Source organism: Poromitra crassiceps (assembly GCF_964638095.1).
Source record: "Poromitra crassiceps genome assembly, chromosome: 4".
Classification (NCBI taxonomy): Eukaryota; Metazoa; Chordata; class Actinopteri; order Beryciformes; family Melamphaidae; genus Poromitra; species Poromitra crassiceps.
This window is the reverse complement of record NC_139626.1, coordinates 47760669-47782389: the sequence shown is the minus strand read 5'-3', so window position 1 is coordinate 47782389 and position 21721 is coordinate 47760669. Positions and strand designations below refer to the sequence as shown.

Below are 21721 nucleotides of genomic sequence, written 5' to 3'. Positions count from 1 at the left end.
ATTTAATCTTTTGGTGTACCCACTTTCCCTCAACCTGCCTCATCTACTTCGAGTAATGATTTCCTACATTTCCCAGGGTGCCTTTTGACAACCCCTGGAGAACCTGCCTGAACTTCTTGCATTTCAGCTGTGGTTTACACGTGTAAGTGGAGAGAGCAATAACGGTGACATAACAAGAGCAACAGTCGTAAAATAGTTTGGTTTAGGCAAGAGAGTATAGTGTTGACAGTGTTCTTCAGTACACATTAGTCCCCTTTCCACTGAGGGCCAAACCTGGTGCTTGAACTTACTTCCTGACCCCTGTTCCACTTTGTCCTATAGGCCAAAACCAGGAACTCAAGTTCCACACTAGAAGAGTTCCTGGGCCAACGTTCTTGGGCTTTTTGGCCTTCAGTGAAAAGGGGGTTATCGATTTCAGATTTGCACAGCGTTTCCAAGACGCGGTTCACTTTTGATTCGTCACACCTTCGCGTCTTGCGGCTTGTTAGCGGGGCTCCTCCCACAGCAGCCCCCCCTTTCCATGCAGTCCATCTTGGTGATGTAGACCAGGGGCTCGATGCTGCAGCTCAGGTCCATGATGGAGAAGACACTGATGCTGATCTGGCAGCGGAACGCCACAAATGAGTAGTAGGGCACGAAGGGCATGAGCGCCACGGGGGGCAGGTAGTTGGCCACGATGATGGCCAGGATGATCAGCACCATCTTGAGGGCTTTCTTCTTCACCGGGTGCATCGCCTCCTTTCCCGCCACGGAGCGACGGAGGACCCAGATGACGGAGATGTTGCAGAAGACCATGATGGCAAAGGCGGAGAGGATGACGCCGCTGAAAGGTAATGGCATAAAAAAAGAAAAAACGCATTTCATTACATTTGCAATACAAGTAAGTGTGCTTCACATACCAGGCATAAACCAGGAAAACGTAAGCAAGATAAATGTAAGGATATACTGTAAGCAAGCATGTACAGATGACGCGCACATCCACTAAAGGAGCAGGTGCTGGACAAAGGAAGCACAAAACGAATAAAAAGTCGAGTGCGCACACTGCAGGTAGAGGTGTCTCCCACTAGATTTATTTTAACGTTTCGGTCTCACGACCTAGGCTGGACTACTGCAGTTCACTGTTCATCGGAATCCCTGGCAAGAGTATCCAGAAGCTGCAGTATAGAGAGGCAAAGTGAACGTCACTTCCTGCTTTTCTTCCTGTACCAGCCGCTGAAAAAATATGAATGGCGGTGAACCGGAGAATAACGTTACTTTGCTGATCCCGTTTGAATTGTGCCAACGTTAATTTTGTCGATTTAAAACATAACTTTGCATGTCAAGAAAGTTGAAGTTTGTCGCCAAACTGTTGCACTATATGAGTTATAAATCAGAAAGACTACATGCACTGTCGCCTAAGTGACGTCACTTTCTCTACCGGCAAAGCTGAAGACCGGCGACATGCCACGAGCTTCCGCGAGCCATGTAGTTTTTATACTAAACTAACCCCTACGTTTCAGTTTGACGACAAACTGCGACTTTCTTTACATGCAAAGTTATGTTTTAAAATGACAAAATTAGCGTTGGCACAATTCAAACAGGATCAAAAAAGTAATGTTATTCTCCGTTCACCGCCATTCATATTTTTCCCAGCGCTGGTACAGGGAGAAAGCAGGAAGTGACGTTTCACTTTGGCTCTCTATAGCTACAGAACAGCACTGCCAGGATCCTGATGAGAGTACAGAAGTATGAACACATTACATTAACCCAATCCACTGGGAGACGCCTCTATCTGCAGTGTGCGGACTCTACTTCTTAATCACTTTTTATACTGTAAGCATGAGCATAATGTGTTGAAGCATAAACCCTGCCTATATTAAACATATCACACGGCCATAAAAAAACAAGAAACGTCAACACAATCAAATAGAAACTAAAGCTCCACGCCGCCACATAGCATTCTGTGACGCATGCACGCACACAAGAACACACAGAGTAGCTACTAGAACTTTTTTCACAGGAGCCATCTTGAGGTATCAAAGCAGGGCAAACACAGGTGTAACCCATAACATTAATGTAGGGCTGCACGATATGCGAAATAATAATAATAATAAGAAATATTGCGATTACACTGACAGATATGATATTGCACGTGGCCATATTGCGATTTCGTCTGCAATTCGATTAATTGTGCAGGCCTACAATGATGGCTCCATTGTATTTAGGTGTCCCAGTGTTATTGCTGTTACACCTGTGTTTACCCTGCTTTGAGACTCAAAACGGCTGCAGTGGAAAAGGTCTATTCTAAGCTTGGGAGAATAGCGACGTTTTTAATTTGTTACAAAAGGAGTCTCTTGCGCGTCGGCCCCTCCACATAAGGAGGTCGGTGCTCTCAGGACAGGACAGTATCACGACAAAAGTTCAATGGACAAACCAAAGAGGATCCTGGAGCACACGATTCACTGGAAAATTGCTTTATTCAAGGTGCAGTGACTAACGTTTCGACGCCTGCTGCATCTTCATCAGAGTCAAACAGGGTGACAAGCAAAACAACTTGTTTAAAAAGCCTCCCCAATACACATAGCAGTCCGTCATTGGCTGCTAGGGATGGGAGGTGCCCAAACCCAGTAAGCCAATAGCACTCAAACAGCACAGTGAAGTAGGCTATAATGGCCAGCCAACATTTATAAATAACAATATAATATAAGCCATAGAATAGAAATAGAAATACATAGGCACAAATAACAGTTTTCTCCCAATGGAAAGGTACAGGTTATAAATAACAAGAGAGGCTTAGTTCCTCGTTTAGACCATTTTGGTTTTTCAATCAATCAATCAATCAATCAATCAATCAATCAATCAATAACCTTTATTTAACCAGGTAAAGTCTCATTGAGATTAAAATCTCTTTTTCAAGAGCGACCTGGCCAAGAGGGCAGCATAAAAAACAATGTTACAACAAAAACACAAGCAATACAAACAGAGAAATACATTCATACATGGGAGAACAATTTAGGGGCAGTTACAATGATCAAGAGTATTTTCCTATTTCCTAGTATTTTAATTTGTTGTTAAAAGTGGACACCGACCTGAAGACTTGGTTGACGCTCATGACTCCCAGGGTGCACTTGGTGAGGCCGTACGCCAGGATGAGGCCCCAGACCAGCGCAGAGACGCCGATGCGGATCTTGTTGTCACGGATGCCGGTGAACAGCACCGGGTGGACCACGGCCATGTAGCGGTCCAGGCAGATACACACCTGGGCGGGACACCAAAAAGAGGACTACTTGTAGTGCAGTGGTTCCCAACCAGGGGGTCGGGACCTCCACTAGGGGTCGCAAGGTCTTCTTGGTTTTAAGGGGTGTGAGAACCGAATTAATTATATATAAAAAATATATATAAAGTTGAACGTTTAGGTGTTTTTTTTATAGATATAAACAGGGATAAGGGCGCGGTGAACACAAGAAAGTAGTGCAAAAGAAAGTGCACTATAGTATTTGCACAACTTTCATTTATCTGCCGAAAGCCCCTTTCAATCTCCAACCTATGTTTTCCAGCACAAACAGGGTTTCTTGAAAATAAAGTAACATCTGATGTAGCCTACAAAGTTGCACTTAAGACTTACGATGGGTAATATCAATTTTAAATGTTAGTTCTATCTTGCAGCAGCAACCTGTTAGAAAATACAGTATGAGACCCATGCAGCACTTCCTCATCCCTTCTCTTCTCTCAGATATATCGGTATCGGCATATATGTTGTCCATTAAATGCACCATTAGTGTTTTATTTTCTTCTTTAAAGTCACTAGGCATCTCATAAGCTATGCGCGCTCGATTCCTAGGCTCACCGCTGCGTGGCCTCGCCCGCCCTGCAGCTCACCGAGCTGGCCCTGCAGCTCACATACGCAGCTCGGCTGCTGCGTGGCCTCACCTGCCCTATTGCGTGTGTGTGCGTGTGTGTGTTACTCACAAAATGACTTATGTGCCCTTAAGTTTACATGCATACAAGGGTGTGTGTGTGTGTGTTTACATCAGTGCCTATGATGACATCATCAGTGATGTCATAAGATGATTTTGCTCTTATGACATCACCGATGACATCATCAGTGATGTCACAATGCAGAATTGCCCAAGTTACATTCACTGATGACATCACTTCCAGTTGAGTGACATCACTGATGATGTCATCAGTGATGTCACACACTGCCCAAGTGCCATCACTGATGTGTGTGTGTGTGTGTGTGTGTGTGTGTGTGTGTGTGTGTGTGTGTGTGTGTGTGTCTGTCTATTTCGTTGCGTCTATTCGCTTTGTACTTGTTGTTTTTGCACTCATATGCCCTGTTATATTTGTACTATGTTGTAAACGGAGTCCACAGCACAAGAATTTCACACGTGATACTTGTACCATGGAGTGACAATAAAAATCTTGAATCTTGAATCGTGTATGTATATGCATATAAAGAATATCGGCCGTTATATCGATATCAGATTTTCTTTTACTCCATATCGGCCCCAAAAATCCAGTATGGGTCGGGCCCTATACTCACCAAGAATAGCGGTGCTACGTCCTTGACCCCGTAGGCGAACCTCTGGAAGTACCAGATGCGACTGTCGCCCAGCAACAGGCGGTTGACCATCTCTATGGGTGTCATCAGGCAGAAGTAGGCGTCCAGGACGGCCAGGTTGAAGATGAAGATGTCGCTGGTGGAGGCGTCGCTCTTCTTGGTGGCGATCTGCCAGAGGACCAGGGCGTTACAGGGCGTCCCCACCGCCAGGTTCAACACCTTCACCCCGAAATAGAAGATGAAACCGTACGGGGCCACGGCGCACACGGGGAACTGGTACCATGGTGGGGGGCCGCCAGAGGTGGTGGAGTTCACGTAGAGGTCAAGGCTGGGGTTCACAGTGGTGTTGACCATGGCAGGGAGAAGAAGAGCGGCAGACGTTGGAGGAAGAGGCTTGGATGCTGTGGGGAAGAGAAGGGAGGAGTAGGGAATCAAGAGCGTTGTAAGCTGGTTTCCATTCTCAACATCGCCCTCTACAGAATGCTTGTTGCATTGTCACTGTCACATTACTGATATTTCTAAATATCCATACTGATGAAAACGTCGGCATCACTCTAAAATACAGCAGTGCTTTACAACCCAGTAACTACATTTCAACACCAATGATTACGTCCTTACCATCCCATCCAAAAGCCCCAGATTTCTCTGGATTGACGCGCCAAAATGCAGAAATAATTTGTGTCAATGTTATTTCATTATTTATTCTTTATTCAAGTCCAAATGCTCCATATCAGTATATGGCGATGCCCCCAAAGCACCTTAAATTAAACTATATAACAGAACCAAACAACTGAATCCGTCTTAGATTAACAGAGTTTACAGTGAAAAGTAAAAAAATAAATAAAAAAATAAATTGAAGTTTAAAGTTTGTCTGACTTACTTTTAGTCCTCAGTTGACTCTGTCTGTCCCCAGCAGCAGCTCAGCACAGCAGTTGAACTAGAGCATCAGATCAGTGGGGCCGGGGCCTTTTAAACACCATCCACAGGGACTCGTACCACTTTAGCATTGGGCCAATCTGAGGGACGATAATACAAACTAGCCATCCCTCAGCACGTCTCAGTCCCAAGCTGTGATTGGTCGACGTTGCCAAAGAAGAGTTGGTGATGCACGTTGAGCGGTCTACAGGGATTGGGCGGTCTGGATTCGTAGGGGGGGCGGTGTGCAGATAGAGCTCCACGTGGGTGGTTGTCAACATTTTCATCATGAGTTTTGGTTGAAGGTTGTATGCTGACTCTCGGCAGAGGTGTTAGCCTTTTTAATATTGTCTGGTCTTTGTGTTGTTAGTATATGTCTAAAAGAGACTTGCCCTCAGGGCTCCTACACTGTGCAAGACCATTATCCTCCAAGTTGCTTCTTAAAAGCTCCTATAATACATCTTTCAATCTATATTTTCTTGCTTTTACTTATTTTTTTAAATCTCTATGTATTTTACTGTTGTTGGCTTTATGCCTCCCAGGAAAGCTCTAAACTCTGGTTTTAAATAAGTGCTAAATAACGTTTATTTTTTTATTATGTTTGGCCTGAATGTTGTGTGTTTGAGTTAAAGTGTACAACGCATACTTCCAGGTTTGGCCAATAAAGCCTTCTATTCTAAAGTTGCCCGCCAGCTGCTGGCCTGTGGTCAGTTTGGCATTTTCCTCATGTATGGTCTGTGTTCTAGGGAGTGGAGTGCAAACTGATCCCAGGTCTGTGCCACCAATATGGGCGCTTTCCCTCTAGAAGCGCCACTGGCTGCTGCCGCTGCACATTTTGTTCTCACTGATGCAACTGTAGGCCGCTCAGTAAACAGGTGATGCAAGGCGAGCAGTAGGACTCAAAGTGAGAAATCCAGTGCAAGGTGTTACTAATGTAGCTAATGACTGTTATATAATATATAGAAAAGCCCTTTTGGGAATACATGCTATCTGTTAGCTAGCGGTCATGACAAACACACTGCACTTTCACACCACTATGTAACAAGTAGCCGACAGAGGCTCACGTGCTAGCTGGCACTGTGCTTCCAACCAACACAATAACGACACAAGTTGCGGAGGTTTACATGTGTACGAGCTACACTATACTGTATGTGAGATTTGATTTGAACACTTAAGTGCTTGGCAGTCCATAACACAAAAGTCAACGTTACCTGTAAAAAAGGTCAGACTCAGATATGACTGAAAACGGGGTTAAAAAGGAACAAAACAGGCAAGTAGTTTTATAGGCTAAGTGAAAAACAACAACATAAAAGTCTGTCTCTACAAAATGATTTAAGGAGTGATGAAATGATGACATTTTACCACAGACTTGTGTTCTGAAGGCCCATGCCATTTATTTGGGCTCTCCAGTATCTATGTGCTGTATTTGAAGTCACAGCACTTTTTTCTCCATGTCATGCTATGTACAGTATGTCATGTCATGCTATGTCATGTCATGTCATGCTATGTATGTCATGTCATGCTATGGCTGAGCAGCTTGGAAACCACGAGGAATCTGCCTGGCCTGCCTCACTATTACAGAAGCAAATCAAAACCAAGACAGAGTCAGAATGACTATTTATTATTCATTATTTGCCAAGTGCCACAAGAACTGATCATAATGGCATTGAAAGAAAGAAAAATACGCATGGTGTGAAGTCATGATACAGTTTGTTTAAAACCTGGAGGAAGCAAAAAAAAAAAAAAAAAAAAATCAATAATCATATATTTTTTTAAATAAAATGTTTCATCTCCTTGGAAAACATTTCCGATTAGCAAGAGTACCGAACAACTTTAAAAAAACGTGACTGGTTAGAAAGCGACTGGTACGTACCATTGACTGTATATAATATGGCAATGGTATGTACACACAGTCGCTTTGATATTCACACATCACACAACACCTGATATAGACCCTTCTCACGGGGGCCATTTTGTGCCGAAAAGGCAGGTTAAACACAGGTGCAAGCAAAACACTAATGAGGGTTTCCAACTTCCATGATTGGAATTTGGAAACCCTCATTAGTGTTCTGCTTGCACCTGTGTTTATTCTACCTTTTCGACACAAAATGACCCCCGTGAAAAGGGTCTATGGTTGTGATTAGGGATGTCCGATATTATCGGCCTACCGATATTATCGGCCGATATTAGCATAAAAAATCGATATCGGAAAATATCGGTATCGGTTTTCATGCCGATTTTTTTTTTTTTAATACAGGGGGAGTCTCACTGAGAGCAATGCTCTCTTTTTCAGGAGTGCCCTGTTCACATTCACACACACATTCATACCTGGAAGCTGACCAGTACAACCACAGTCTGATCTGTTGGTCACTGAGCAGCTCCACTGGAGCGGTTGGGGTTAAGGGCCTTGCTCAAGGGCACCTCAGTGGTGGTAATGAGGGAGGGGCAAGCGCTGTCTTTTCACTTTCCCCACCCAGATTTATCCTGCCGGTCCCAGGCATTGAACCGACGACCTTCTGGTCACAAGCTCGCTTCTCTAACACTTACAACTTTAACACAACATGCATATTATATATTAAACTCTTCAGCTACATTAAGCTACATTATGTAACTTGTTACGTGAAATTTTGGTGGAAAAAAAGCCCGCTTATATCGGTATCGGTTGATATCGGTATCGGAAATTAAGAGTTGGACATTATCGGATATCGGTAAAAAAGCCAATATCGAACATCCCTTGTTGTGATTTGATTTCTAGGAGGTAAAGTGCCTGTAAATGTTTATCATGGTGTCTGTCGCTATGTACAATTGATCTTAAATGAGATTATATGAGTTCTACTGAAAAATACTATATGTACCTGGAGTTTGTCATCGAGTATCTCCACAGTATAGGATCACTAGTACTAATGCCACTGGACACATCTTCAGTGATGTTCCCAGAATCATCGGCTATTTCTGGTCTTTCAACATCATACACCCTCCTCCAGGTGACCCTGAAGAGTTTGATTGAAAAACACTACATGTACGTCATGGAGTTTGTCATTCACTAGCTCCACCATAGGATCCATAGGATCTAGTGGTCTATAAAAGAGTTATGGTGGATATTTCACATTTGGAACAAATATTTTCTTTTAATTGTAGATGACAGTACAGGTGAACGTACAATTTTCTGATAATACGGTGTTGATGTCTCTATCCTGTTTGGTGTACCTTTAAAACTAGTGTGTGCCTGTGATAGAGTAAACCTATTCTCAACACCAGACCCATGAGAGTTCTTACACTGATCCACTGTGTCTCTGCATGCTGCAGATCACTCTCTGGGTGTGGACTGGGACACTGCTCGCTCCAAACTGACGTCGGAATCCTGGCCAGCGATTGGTTCCCCCAGAATCCTGGGACCACCAATCAGTAACGACTTTAGTGACGGACTCTGTTGACTTTTGAAAATGAACCCGTTTCATTGGTGCTACGACCTGTCAGTCATTCAATCGTTCCGCCCTCAGCGAGGGCTACAGAGTGGCACAGATTCAGTCTATAGGCTCGTTGGAGTTGACTGCCGCCTCGCCTGGAAAGCAGACGAGAGCAGGAGAGCGCAGTCAGGCGAGGTGTCAACAAGTCGAACACCCCTGACAGCACACTCACTGCTGCTTTTCTTCTTCTACAGTTTTGTTTAACAGCGGTTTGTAAACAAATTAAAACATGCATTAGCGCCACCCACACAAACTGCTCAAATGACCCAGCCCTTCAGATTACTTATTTTTATTTTAATGTAGGCAGTCCAGGTGGTATTTATGTAAAATATGGAGTGACAGCTTGGAATAGATATAACATTGAAGTTTCTACACTTCACTGTGGGTTTGTGATGCACCTGTATTAAACCAATGGGCGCTCAGCTTGATGCGTTTCTCGTCATCCTCTGTCATCCGCAGTTGGTGGGGAGCAACTGCGGCGACTCGCTCCAAATCTGCGCCCGCCTCACTCTCACGAGAGTCACGTGACTCACGCAGTCGGCGCAAGTCGGACAACTTTTCTAACCATCATGCAACGGGGCAAGCAAGGCGCTGGTCGAATCTGCGCAGAACTTGCTTATCTCAAACGAGCCTATTTATTCAACGTAATATTTGAGTCTGGGGAGAGACTACATGATCCAAAAAAACCAGCTGTGAATTAAAGTCTGGGGACTTGTTCCTACATGGATAATTAAGGTCGCTTTCACATAGGGGATAAATAAAGGATAACTTAACTTAACTTATATAAGCTGCTGGACTCGGTGCGATTCGGCGGGGTGAAGTTGCAACATTGTTTCATTTTTTATTTGGTCCGGTTCACTTTCACACAGCAATTTGCCACAAGCACCAAACTTTCTGAACAATGTCACATGGTCGACACGGTCACTCGTCTATTGGACAGAATATAGAGGGGGAATCTCTCCTCTTCTGCAGCCTTGCCTGCTTGAGGGCTGACTGAACAACACAAGTGAATCCGTGAAACACAACCCATAGAGAAACACCACCTTTATGTGATCTTGGGATTTCTGGTTTTACTTTGGTGTTGCTATCAAATCAATATTTTACAAGAATGCGCCCAATATGAGCAGCAGATGACGAGGCAGCGTCCAACATCATTCTGCAGATGAGACGAGATGAGCGAGGCGCGCCGCTGTGTTTGTTTTGCTTCCTTCTACTCATGATGCACAGCCTTTCCTATATTTGCTCTTGTGTTTGGTTCGGCTTGCTTTCACACCACAAACGAACGAGTGTTCACTTGCAAACGAACCGAGACCCACGTTTTCAAGCGGACCAGAGTTCACTTGTTTGTTCCGCAACAGAGTTTGTTTGCGCTTTCACACCACCCCAAACCAAGCGCACTATCCGAGGAAACAAACTCTGGCGTGGTTAAAGCGGACCAAACAGCTTATATGTGAAAGCGACCTAAGTTGCTTGATAAAGCAGCCTGTTCCTACATGGATAATTAAGTTAGCTTGATAAAGCAGCCTTCATCACGTTGGCCTGGAATTAGTCTCGCTGGCCAGCCTCCCCTCCCTACCGTGGCGGCGCAGGTCTCCATAGTGGGATTGCGATGGGCGGCGCTTAGTGGCAGTGCCCTTGGAAAATAGTTTCCAACAATCCAACTTGCCGTTTTCAGCGTGTAGCAACGAGCTAGCGTGTAGGTTTCTGCCGTTAGCTTGCTAGCTAGTTAGCGTTGTTGTTTTCACTGAGGTGGCAGGGCACTATTTACAGCGACACACAGGGAGGAGGCAGCGGAAGCCGCTCTGATTGACATGGTCGGAGCCAATCACAGAGCTTGTAATAAGCCGGGAGCGGACATCCGGCAGCGACTGAGCTCCAATGGGGAGCAGCTGTAGAGCAGGGGAGGGCTTATCCCAGTTGCCTGTTTCCGTGGCGCCAGACTCCTCTCCCGGTAGGGAGGGGAGGCTGGCTAGCGAGACTAGCCTGGAATGGATGAATAAAACAAAATGTACAATGAACGAGGCCCAGTTTGGTGTTGTGAGCTGAACACTTGAGCTTTGCTACATCGGTGAGACAGAGAGAAGCATGTTCCTCCTGCAGACAGTGGGGGCACTCTGTAGCAGTTCAGATGCACCAGTGGTTCTTCAGCTGATAAGACCAAGTCAAGCCTTTCTTACACCGCTCACACCAGTATGGCTTCTCTCCAGGGTGACTGCGTTGAGATCTTGTTAGGTTACGTGACTATGATGTCCCACACTGCTGACAGGATTCAAGTTTCTCTCCTGTATGAACTCTCTGATGTTCCTCAGTGGGCTAGCTCGGGCTTTGACAGAAGAAGCCACAGAAGTGATCCTGAAAGCTGTATTTCCTCAAATGGCCACTTGAGGCTGGCTCTAAAAGGGAGTCCTACCCCATTCACCCCCATGTTAAAATGCCCGATTTTATAACAGGACTAAGTGAGTTTATAGGTTCAAAACGCAGTTTTGGTCTACATAGCTAATTTCACTTTCCATAACTATACGATGGTGAGTTTTTATATAACTCCCCTGTTCAGAGTAATATAGACGTAGAAAAGACTATGCGTTGGGCGTGATTGACAGGTCGCCTGTCCAATGACAGAGCAGCTTGCCGATCACGGACCAACAGCCGGCGGAGCTGCAGCTCGGGGAAACCCCCTGGTCTCGTGCCGTCTCACGCGAGCTGTGCAAGAACCCTAAGACGGCGACGGCCACAATCCTATACTCGATGACGTCGATGACGTTCCTTAACATTTGAAGTCCCGTGAATGCTTTTTCACAACAGCTGACAGCGGTGACGTTTTGGTCTGTTGGTGTCTCCCTGACAATGTGTGTGTGTGTGTGTGTGTGTGTGTGTGTGTCAGGGCAGCAGCTCAGCAGGTATCTCCACAGTCCAGATGTCTTTCCCTCCTCGCAGGTGGAGTGGCGCCTGCAGCCAGCGTGAGTTGGTCAGTCGGGTCAGGTGCTTCTCCTGCAGACCAATCAGAACCGCTGACCTCTGCAGCTGCAGCAGCTCCTCCTCCGGTGGGGAGGCGGGGCAAAGCCAAGTCCCGCCCACATCCACCAGCCCTTAAAGAGACGGGACGGGATTAACCAGGTGCCTTGTTCAGGTGCTCCGGGGGGAAATCAGCCCACATGTCAAATTTGAAAAGTGATATCTGGTCTGATATAGAGCGCCGCAGGAATGACTCCGGGAGTAGCGCTTGGGTTTGTCAGGGGAAAAGTCTATGGGGATTTAACACGGGGATTTCGCTTAAATGCATAAAATAAAGTCTAACATTTTATGGGAGTGGTAATTTGGGTTCAGCGGGATAATCTTCACAAACGTGAATCACTTGTATGACTTTTTTTTAACGTAAATTAGTGATTTTTAGAAAACGCTTCAAAAGGCATTAAAGTGATTAACGTTGGTGAAGATGATCCTGCTGAACCCAAATTACCGCCCCCATAAACTTAACCACACAGACCTTATTTGATGCCCTTAAGTGAAATCCCGATTAGACTTTTCCCCCGACGAACCAACATGGCGGCGGTTTCTGGTTTGGCTCTCTCTGTCCCAGGTGACTACTACATTTTGAAAGGACATTCTGGAGTGCTGGCCTGCTTCTTTCTTACTCTGGCGATTTCTGGGTAAGCCTACAAAAATAGGTCATCCCTGCGGTACTCTATTGTCCTTTTATGAAACTGGGTCTGCTGCTCCAGTCTTATCTGATGCACTTTCATTGACATACTGTATTTTTACATATTGATTGTTCTCTGTCTGGATCAATACTAGGGGTCGACCGATATGGGTTTTTCAGGGCCGATATCGATATCGATTATCGGCAATGAAAGACACCGATAACCGATATTTTGGAACCGATATATGTTTGCAGTAAAAATTTAAATCTTGGTGTCAAAATTTAGAATAACACGACCCGTTGTTGAAATTCATTTTCTTCAGTTTATCCAACTACAATATTATTTGAAAATATTCACTCTATTAACACATTGAATGCCAGCCATGTTTTCATTCCTGTAGGTAAGTTGTGCCAGGGGTGTTTTTGACGATTCTGGCTCATTTTAGAACAGCCGAGGATTCTTTTCTGTTAAGAATTCATGAACATCAATCATCTAAAAATAACTAATAGAATGTGTGCTTTCTCTGTCTAAAAGAGTTAGTTTGCAGAGTTAGTAGTTATGTAGATATTAGCCGTTGAGTACAGCATGGTTTCAGCGTCTGGAAATTTATTCAGAGATAAATGGCTTTTTGTGAAACAGTCACTTTAACCATTCATTTTTGGCATCAGTAAGACCGTCAGACATTCTAAACAATAGTTTTGAACAGTAATTTCCTCCATAACAACAGGAAACACCCCTCTCATTCAAACTCCTCCCTCCGTGTGTCTTCTCCTCCTTCCTCCTGGCTTCAGCGGGCGTGTCAGAAGCGCGTTGTGCTGCCTGCCTGTCTGTCTGCGTGCCTGCCTGCCTGCTTGCCTGTCGGGCAAGACGAGTCTGAAATGGAATACTGTAAAATCGCGTCGCCATTTCCTTGAATGGCTTGCTTCCGCGGTGTGTGTGTGTGTGTGTGTGTGTGTGTGTGTGTGTGTGTGTGTGTGTGTGTGTGTGTGTGTTCGCGCGTTGCTGCGCGGCTCTGGGGGGAAGGGATCTCTGTCCGTTCTGTGTGCCGCGGGAGGCGGCTGCTTTTGTGGCTTTTGGGTCCCGTGGCTGTGACTTCTCTCGGTCTCTGTCGCCACTTAGTGGTCGGTAAAATAGATTACACACATGCTCTTGCTCCAAATAGTTAACTCGAAGATGTAAAAGGGGTTGATTGATGTCCCACTGTCAAAAAAAAAAAATCTTTATGTAAGACGAGTTAGTCCGTCCTTGGCACTTAAGCGTTGGATTATGTAAGACGAGTTAGGTCGTCTATGGCACTTAATGAGTTAATATTGAAAAGTGTATGTGTGTGTGTGTGTGTGTGTGTGTGTGTGTGTTTGTTCAATCTAGTGGAGACTTGGGCACATTATCAAGATAAAGCTGTGGACTTATACTTTTAACAAACTAACACCGACTCACTACAGTAACAAAATAATAGAGGGTTTCCCTCCGCTTACACCTGACACTAACCTCACCCCCAGGCTCTCAAAGGAGAATACTGAAACAAACACGTTCATCCGTGCATCCGCTGATGTAATGTCTCATCCTCGTTTATTCGGTTCCTTGTTTCAAGCAGAGAGAGAGTCAGAGAGAGCCGCTCTGCTTGCCCAGACATGCCTGCCTGCCAATGTATTTTTCGGACACGCAGCCGACTGGATCAATAAAACAGCTTCGCTACTGACAACCATGGCCATTTGATTCAAAAAGAGCGACGCTACACCGTGGACACGCACGCTACTATGGAATTAAAAACTAGTGCCCCATACACTGCTTTGTGAGGTTACTAGGCTATTTTGCCCTCTTCAACAGCGGTGGACGGTGATAAGTTTGAGTTGCACTTGCACAGCAGGCACCAACGTTACTCAAAGATATATGCTATCAGTACACAAATAATCTCTGTTATCTTATCGTTATCACTGCAACAATCATCTCTCTCACTTATAGACAGACCTATCTCCACACACTTTGCACTGTGCGAGGCTGCGCTTCATACGAATCGCTCATAAGATCGTGGTGTTTTTGAAATGTCAGCGTAGGTAATTATTATGTATATTAACTTTAGTACAACTTCGGCATGGCAATATCTGCAGCTTTACCTTAACACTGTGACTGTCACACAGTCGCAACAGCCAACTAGTCAAGTCCGCTGTCCGCTCCACAGAGGCAGCACAGCTCAGACGGCCACGGCCTGCCTCTGTGCAGGCTGGAGCACTGAGGTGTCAGATTTCATCTCTGAGCAGCTCTCTGATAGGCTATTGCTCGATGTGTAACCAATCAGATAGCGCTGTGGGAGGGACATTGCTCCAGATCACACAGAGGGAACTACAGTACTGTAGGAGAGGCTCCTTCCAGCCGCAGCAGCTGCAAATTAGCGCATTTTTTTATTGAATTATTATATCGGCAAACAGCCAATGAAAATGCCGATACAGATAATCGGCAAAATGTTGAATATCGGCCATAATAATCGGCCAAACCGATAATCGGTCGACCCCTAATCAATACACACCACACTATACACTACACTGGTCGTCTCGAGGCAATTGTGTGCGTCAATTTCTAGGTTCACTGCTACACAAAAGACTCAGGAGGAGGCATTAGCCCTGCACACCTGTCCTGGATGTGTTTTTTTGTACCTAGGAGAGGCCCGGGGTGACCCGCCTTAACTCTGCCTCTGACTGGGTTGGGTTTAGGCATGAAGAGGGTGGGTTTAGGCATGAGGAGTGGCGATTGCTTAGGCATGAGAAGTGACGATTGGTTAAGGTTGGTAAAGGGTTATGGTAAGCCAATCAGAGGCAGAGTGGGGCGGGTCATCCGGGAACATCCTAGGAAAAAAGATACTCGCCTCCTCCTGGCCCAGCGCATGAATCAGCCAATAGGGTTGTGTAAACAAGGATGTGTAGCCAGCTATAAGCTGTATTTCTGATGAAGAATACACCTTCTCTTTCCTACGTCTCGTTTCTGCACTGACCAGTGTAAAAGCTCGCCCTCAGATGATTGGACTCACATGTCACATGATAGGCTAAACCTCAGATGATTGGTCACATGATAGGCTAAACCAGTGTTTGTCAATGTGGGGTCCAGGGACCACCAGATGTCCCGGAGGGGAATCCAGCGGGTCCCCAGCAAACTGATCAATTGATAAACTTCAGCATTATGTAATTTACAAGAAGTTACTGCAGTTATAAAATCTAGTAGAATTACTATTATTTGATCATAGTTTGACGTCTTGTCTAACATTATTCTCCGATTTGTGTCCGAGAGACAACATCTCATCAAATGGGGGTCCGTGGCCCTCATGTGGACTAAATTAGGGGGTCCTTCATATGTAAAAGGTTGAGAATCACTGGGCTATAGTGTGACATTACTGTAAGCATGTGGAATAGCGCACACACCTGCGTGCGCTGTGCACACTGAGGTGAGTTAGTTTTACCTGCCACCACGCCGCGGCCGAACCTCTCTCCAGCCTCCGTGAGCGCTTGTATCTGTGACCGGTCCATCCCCAGCGTGTCGGTCAGCACCGCCCTCCAGTCGTCTCCCTCCCAGTCCCTCTGGGCAATGTGCACGGCCAGTGTGTGGCCCTGCAGCGGGGCCAGCAGGGGCCGCCAGCGGCTCTCCACCGTCTTCACCCCGGACAGGACCAGGCCGGCATACGGCTGGCGGAACGACAGGCAGGGGAACTCCACCGACATCTCTGTCAAAAACACAATGGCAGTGGTTCTCCAACTTCCCATTTCCTTGATTTCTGAATCCAAGTAAGTAACCCCATTTACCCATTTCCATCCTTCGGACCATGAGACGTTAAACCGAGGTGCTGACTCTCTGTGGTCATTAAAGATCCCATCGGCACTCTTCACACCCCCCGGTGCCCTGGCTAAATTCCCAAACAGGCCTTCCTTCAATAATTGGCACATTCAGTCCTCAACTCTCCACCGTGATAGGCTGATGTGTGGTGAGCGTTCTGGCGCACACTGGCTGCCGTGCATCACCCAGGTCTGTGCTACGCATCGGTGGTGGATGAGTTGAGTTCCCTTCCCCTCCCTCCCCTGATATGTGAAGCGCTTTGAGTGTCTTGAAAGGCACTATATAAATCCAATCCATTATTATTATTATTATATTACCCGATGACAACATTTTGCTTCAAGGTGTGAATGTGCACTTGATCACGTGCCGAGCGTCATTTTACATCAAGCCTAGGCTACTGGACTGAGTAGTAAAAAAAACAATTTGCAGTTGAAAAAAGGCAAAGAAATCACAATATATCGCAATACTAGCATATCGCAATACGATCGTACTGTGACTTAAGTATCGTGATAATATTGTATGGTGGGGCATCTAGTGATTCCCACCCCTACTATCTATCTATCTATCTATCTATCTATATTAAAAAAAAAAAAAAAATCATGATTTATTCATACATTTTTCCACTTTCCTCTTTCTCTCAAGTACACTCTGTAGTACCTAGCCAATCACGATGCAATATGGACTGCTCCAGCTTTTACAGCGCCAGACACGCTATTTCCTCATTCATTCAAAGCGCAAATAAGTGAAGCTTTACTGTACCTATGTCAGAATCAAAATCCGCGCTGGATATTATTAGTCTGTTCCTGAATGACTGTCTAAAGTTACGGCTTTTATTCACATCAGTCATTTCTTTGAAGAGAGGTTTCTGCCTCAATAAACTCTATAAAACCTGCATGTCTTTTTTGCGAGTGGAAGTAATGTGTAATCTATCTCAGTCTAAATTTCCAAAATCCGTAGGCATATTTAGACCATTTAGGCTCAATGAATAACAATGATCTCATGATGTGTTTGGTCGTACTGATGGAATAATTCCTATAATAGGCTATCAATAAAATAAAAAAGATAATAAAATAAAAAAAGGTTGCTGAACTGAATCGACACGGTAAGTGCGGGCATAAATTTCATTAATAAAAAATAGCCTATTTTGTGGTCACATGTATATTGGCATTTGGCAGCAGTCGCATATCTCCATATTTCATACAATGACTATGCTGGAAATAATATGAATTCAATCACATCATACAGGCCAAAAGCAACACAGTTGCAGCTGCAAAATGCAGGAGTAGCCTAGATATGAATAATCTGTGTGCAGGCGATCCCATATTAAAGTGCTTATGTAGTAGGCTATTCTGGCATGCATGACCCAAGCCTCAGCTCCGTTGCGCACACGGCACCGTGCGTGGCTTTGGAGACGTTTATGTAACCTTTTTACGGTTAGTTTAGTGATATTTCTCCACTCACCGTTCAGCTGCAATCGATCAGCGGGGTCAAACAACGTATCTAGCCTACTTGGGAGCACAAAAATGAATATATAAAAACATATTTTTTCATTTGAATGCAATCTATTTTTCATATGGAGAGCTGATTGGTAAGAAGTCTTTCATGGGTTTTGATCTTATCCTCTGAACTTAACCTGCTACAAAGCAGGTTAGCCGTAGAGCATAAGTTGCTATGGTGATCTATCTCGGTAAGAAGTTAACTAGCGTTGTGGTACGGCAAACCTAGGGTTAAACAACCTGAAGTTACCTCGCTAACTAATCGTGCTTCGTGGTAGGCCTCAGGTGTAACGTAGGACATAGGAATGAGTCCTGGGGCCTGTACTACGAATGTTGTATAAGAAGATCCAGGATCTGTCCCTTGATCTGGTTTGTCTAAACCAGATCAGCTCGATTGTAGTTAACTTGTACTACGAACGTTGATTGGCACTCGTTAACTCGAACCAGTTTTTTCTAATCAAGCTCAGAGCTCGTGCACATGAAAATGCCCGTGCACTGGAGCTCGTGCCCGCAAAAGAGGCGTGGTTTTTAACAACTGCCAATCACAATGCAATATGGACTGCTCCAACTCTGACAGCGCCAGAAACGCCTATTTCCTCATTGAATGAAACCGCAAATACAAATCTGCGTTGGATATTATTACTGTTCCCGAATGACTGTCTAAAGTGACCACTTTTATCCACACCAGTAATTTCTTTGAAGAGCGGTTTCGTAGGCTATCTACAGCTCTCTATCTACAGTCTTTTGTGGAAGCAATGTGTAATCTATCTCAGTCCAAAATCCGTATGTATAGACCATTTAGGCTCAATGAATAATAATGATCTCATGATGTGTTTAGTCGCACTAATTGAATAATTCCTATAGGCTAATCAATAAAAAAAAGAATGATAATACAATTAAAAAATGCTTCTGAACTGAATCGACACGGTACGTGCGGGCATAGATTTCATTTATAAAAAATAGCCTATTTTGTGGCCAATCACATTATGAACAGCTGAGTTGACATGCCACTCACACCCATTTCCTCGTTCAATGAAAGCGCAGTGATCAGAGTTTTAGCGGATATTTAATGTAGCCTGTCAGAATGAAAATCCGCGTTGGATATAGTCTGCTGAAAGACTGTCTAAAGCTGACGCTTGTATTCACATCAGTCATTTGATTTACTTTGATCAGCGATTTCTGTCTCCTACAGCAGCTTTTTGCGAGTGTAAATGTAAATGTGTAATCTCAGTCTATAAATTTCCACAATCTGTAAACCTATTTAGACCATAGATTTAGAAACGCATGCTCAATGAAAAATGATCTCTATCACTCATTATGTGTGTGGTTGCACTGATCGAATAATTCATATATAAAATAATGATATCCTAATAGCCTATAAAAGAGAAAACTGCTGAACTGAATTGAGACGATGCGGGCATAGTTTTCATTGATAAAAACTACCCTATTTTGTGGTCACATGGCTATTGTAATGTCAGCAGAGTCGCATATCTCCATATTTCATATAATGATGCTGGAAATAAGTTCAATCACATCATACAGGCCAAAAGCAACACAGTTGCAGCTGCAAAATGCAGGAGTAGCCTAGATATGAATCATCTTAATATGGGATCGCCTGTGTGCAGGTGATCCCATATTAAATTGCTTAGTTGTAGTAGGCTATTCTAGCATGTATGACCATTTCAATTCCAACCCAACATCAGTCTCAGCTCCGTTGCGCACACGGCACCGTGCACTTTGGAGACGTTTATGTAACCTTTTTATGCCGGTTCAGTGATATTTCTCCACTCACTATTCAGCTGCAATCGATCAGCGGGGTCAAACAACGTATCTAGGCTACTTGAGAGCACAAAAATGAATATATAAAAACATATTCCAAAGTGGTAAGTAGGGCTTAATTAAAATGTAGCCTGCAACAACTGCAAGGCTTTAATCCTTGCTTAATTCAACATTACAATTCGTGCTCCTTCCTCGTCCAGAAAGGGGTTGGCCATTTTTCCAAACTGCTGATTCGATTGGTTCGTGGGCGGTGTATTTAAGGTCTAATCTTATCCTTGCAACTTAACCTGCTGCGGACCAGGTTAAGTGTGAAGCATAAGTTGCTATGGAAATATATGTCGGTAAGAAGTTAACTTGCTGGTTAAACCTGAAGTTACCTCGCTAAACCACTAATCTTGCTTTGTTGTACAGGCCTCTGAAGATATGTGTGTGTATGTTTGCCTATCAGCCCCAAGCTAACTAACATTGAACTAACAACGTGTTACCCCCCCCCCCCCCCCCCCTCCCTTCCACTGCAACAACACAGTCGCGAGGGGCTCATAGGGAGACAACTGCAGGGATGGAAACTCTTAAAGATATTTGCAGTCCGTACTTACAATATATAACGACTGTCTGTCTTGACTTGAGGTAGGCTATCAATGACGTTAAACTCCTGTCTTGTTTTGCTGCTTCTTCTTCTACACCAGCGTCAACGCGTGATTTCTAACCCCACATAGGATAAGCAATAACCACGCCCTGTGGCGCCGGGATTGGCCAGGAGCAACACTGGAGGGCACGCAGCCCAGCAATTTCATGAACCAACTGCTCTTGAGAACAGACAGCGATATTGAGAGCAGACATTGAAATTAATTATGGTCACCTACCTTCCTTAGCATAGTAATAATAATAATAAGCATAATAATTGTAATCTACACAATGTGCACAATTTACAAAAACATGCAATAATATAAACGGTGTTGTGTTCACGTTCATAGCTCATATAATGTACTGTATCATATCGTTAATTTCAAGCTCAATTCTTACCCAGAGAAAAGGTACAGCACTGAAAATGTAACAAGCAATAGTTTTTTAAACATCTTTATTTTAAAAGATGAAAAACCCCAGGTACTTTAGTCCCAAGCTTCAATGCTCCTCGCCAATCCCGGCGCCACAGGGCGTGGTTATTGCTTATCCTATGTGGGGTTAGAAATCACGCAGCGTCAACTGACTTCTTCTTCTTCTGTTTGGTTTTATGGCGGTTGGCATCCAACATGTTGCATTACCGCCTCCTTCTGGACTAATCCATCCAATGTTCCCCTATTCCATTAGTCTTGTTATCAATGCAGTTCCTCTCAAAAAACGGACAACTAGTTTCTTCCCCTCCACTACTCCCACAACACCCCATTATACCCTTCACACTGGCCTCTATTTGTGCCAGTCTCTGCAGTCCAGTCATCATTGTCACTCTCTGCTTCATATCTCCTGCACTGCATGAGATCAGAACATGCTCCACCGTCTCAACTGACGTCTTCTTCTTCTTCTTCTTCTTCTTCTTCTTCTTCTTCTTCTTCTTCTTCTTCTTCTTCTTCTTCTTCTTCTTCTTCTTCTTCTTCTTCTTCTTCTTCTTCTTCTTCTTCTGCTACGTTTAATGCCGGTTGGCAAACAACTTTCTGGTGCATTACCGCCACCCACTGATCTGGAGTGTGGACTAAAATCTATCTCTGTAATTCTATGCATACCAACAATTAATTCCTATCAAACAATAAACACACTAATCATAATTAAATAATAAGGAACCAAATAACTATCATAACTTCTTCAAATTCTATTTATTAATCGTGTTGATATTAAATACTCCAGAAGGAGCATCCAACACTTATCCCCTGAAGACTTCCTTATAGACTATTACTAATATGTTCCTGTCCAATCTCTCTGAGTGTGCTCTTTAACACATCTCTTTCTGACACATACTTCTGACAATATAATAACACGTGATCCACTGTCTCTTCCTCTCCACAATACTCACATCTCCCATTATTATGTTTCCCAATCAAAAATAGGGAACTGTTTAAAGCACTATTTCCT

General features: G+C 44.3%; 2 protein-coding genes across 2 annotated transcripts; both read right to left on the bottom strand.

The window, feature by feature from the left end:
* Nucleotides 1–459: 459 nt before the first annotated feature.
* Nucleotides 460–11696, bottom strand: LOC310775824 (G-protein coupled receptor 35; the record flags this gene model as incomplete). The annotated part of the gene is made up of 4 exons (XM_083635953.1): nt 460–823; nt 3069–3238; nt 4526–4944; nt 11570–11696. 4 exons carry the CDS (start codon nt 11694–11696, stop codon nt 460–462), a joined length of 1080 nt encoding a protein of 359 aa, XP_083492079.1.
* On the bottom strand, nt 9835–20364 carry LOC310774653 (protein EOLA1). Its single transcript, XM_083634756.1, has 3 exons — nt 20254–20364; nt 16012–16272; nt 9835–12011 (listed from the first exon to the last, which is right to left on the bottom strand). Exons 2-3 carry the CDS (start codon nt 16268–16270, stop codon nt 11803–11805), a joined length of 468 nt encoding a protein of 155 aa, XP_083490882.1. The 5' UTR covers nt 16271–16272; nt 20254–20364; the 3' UTR covers nt 9835–11802.
* Nucleotides 20365–21721: the final 1357 nt, after the last annotated feature.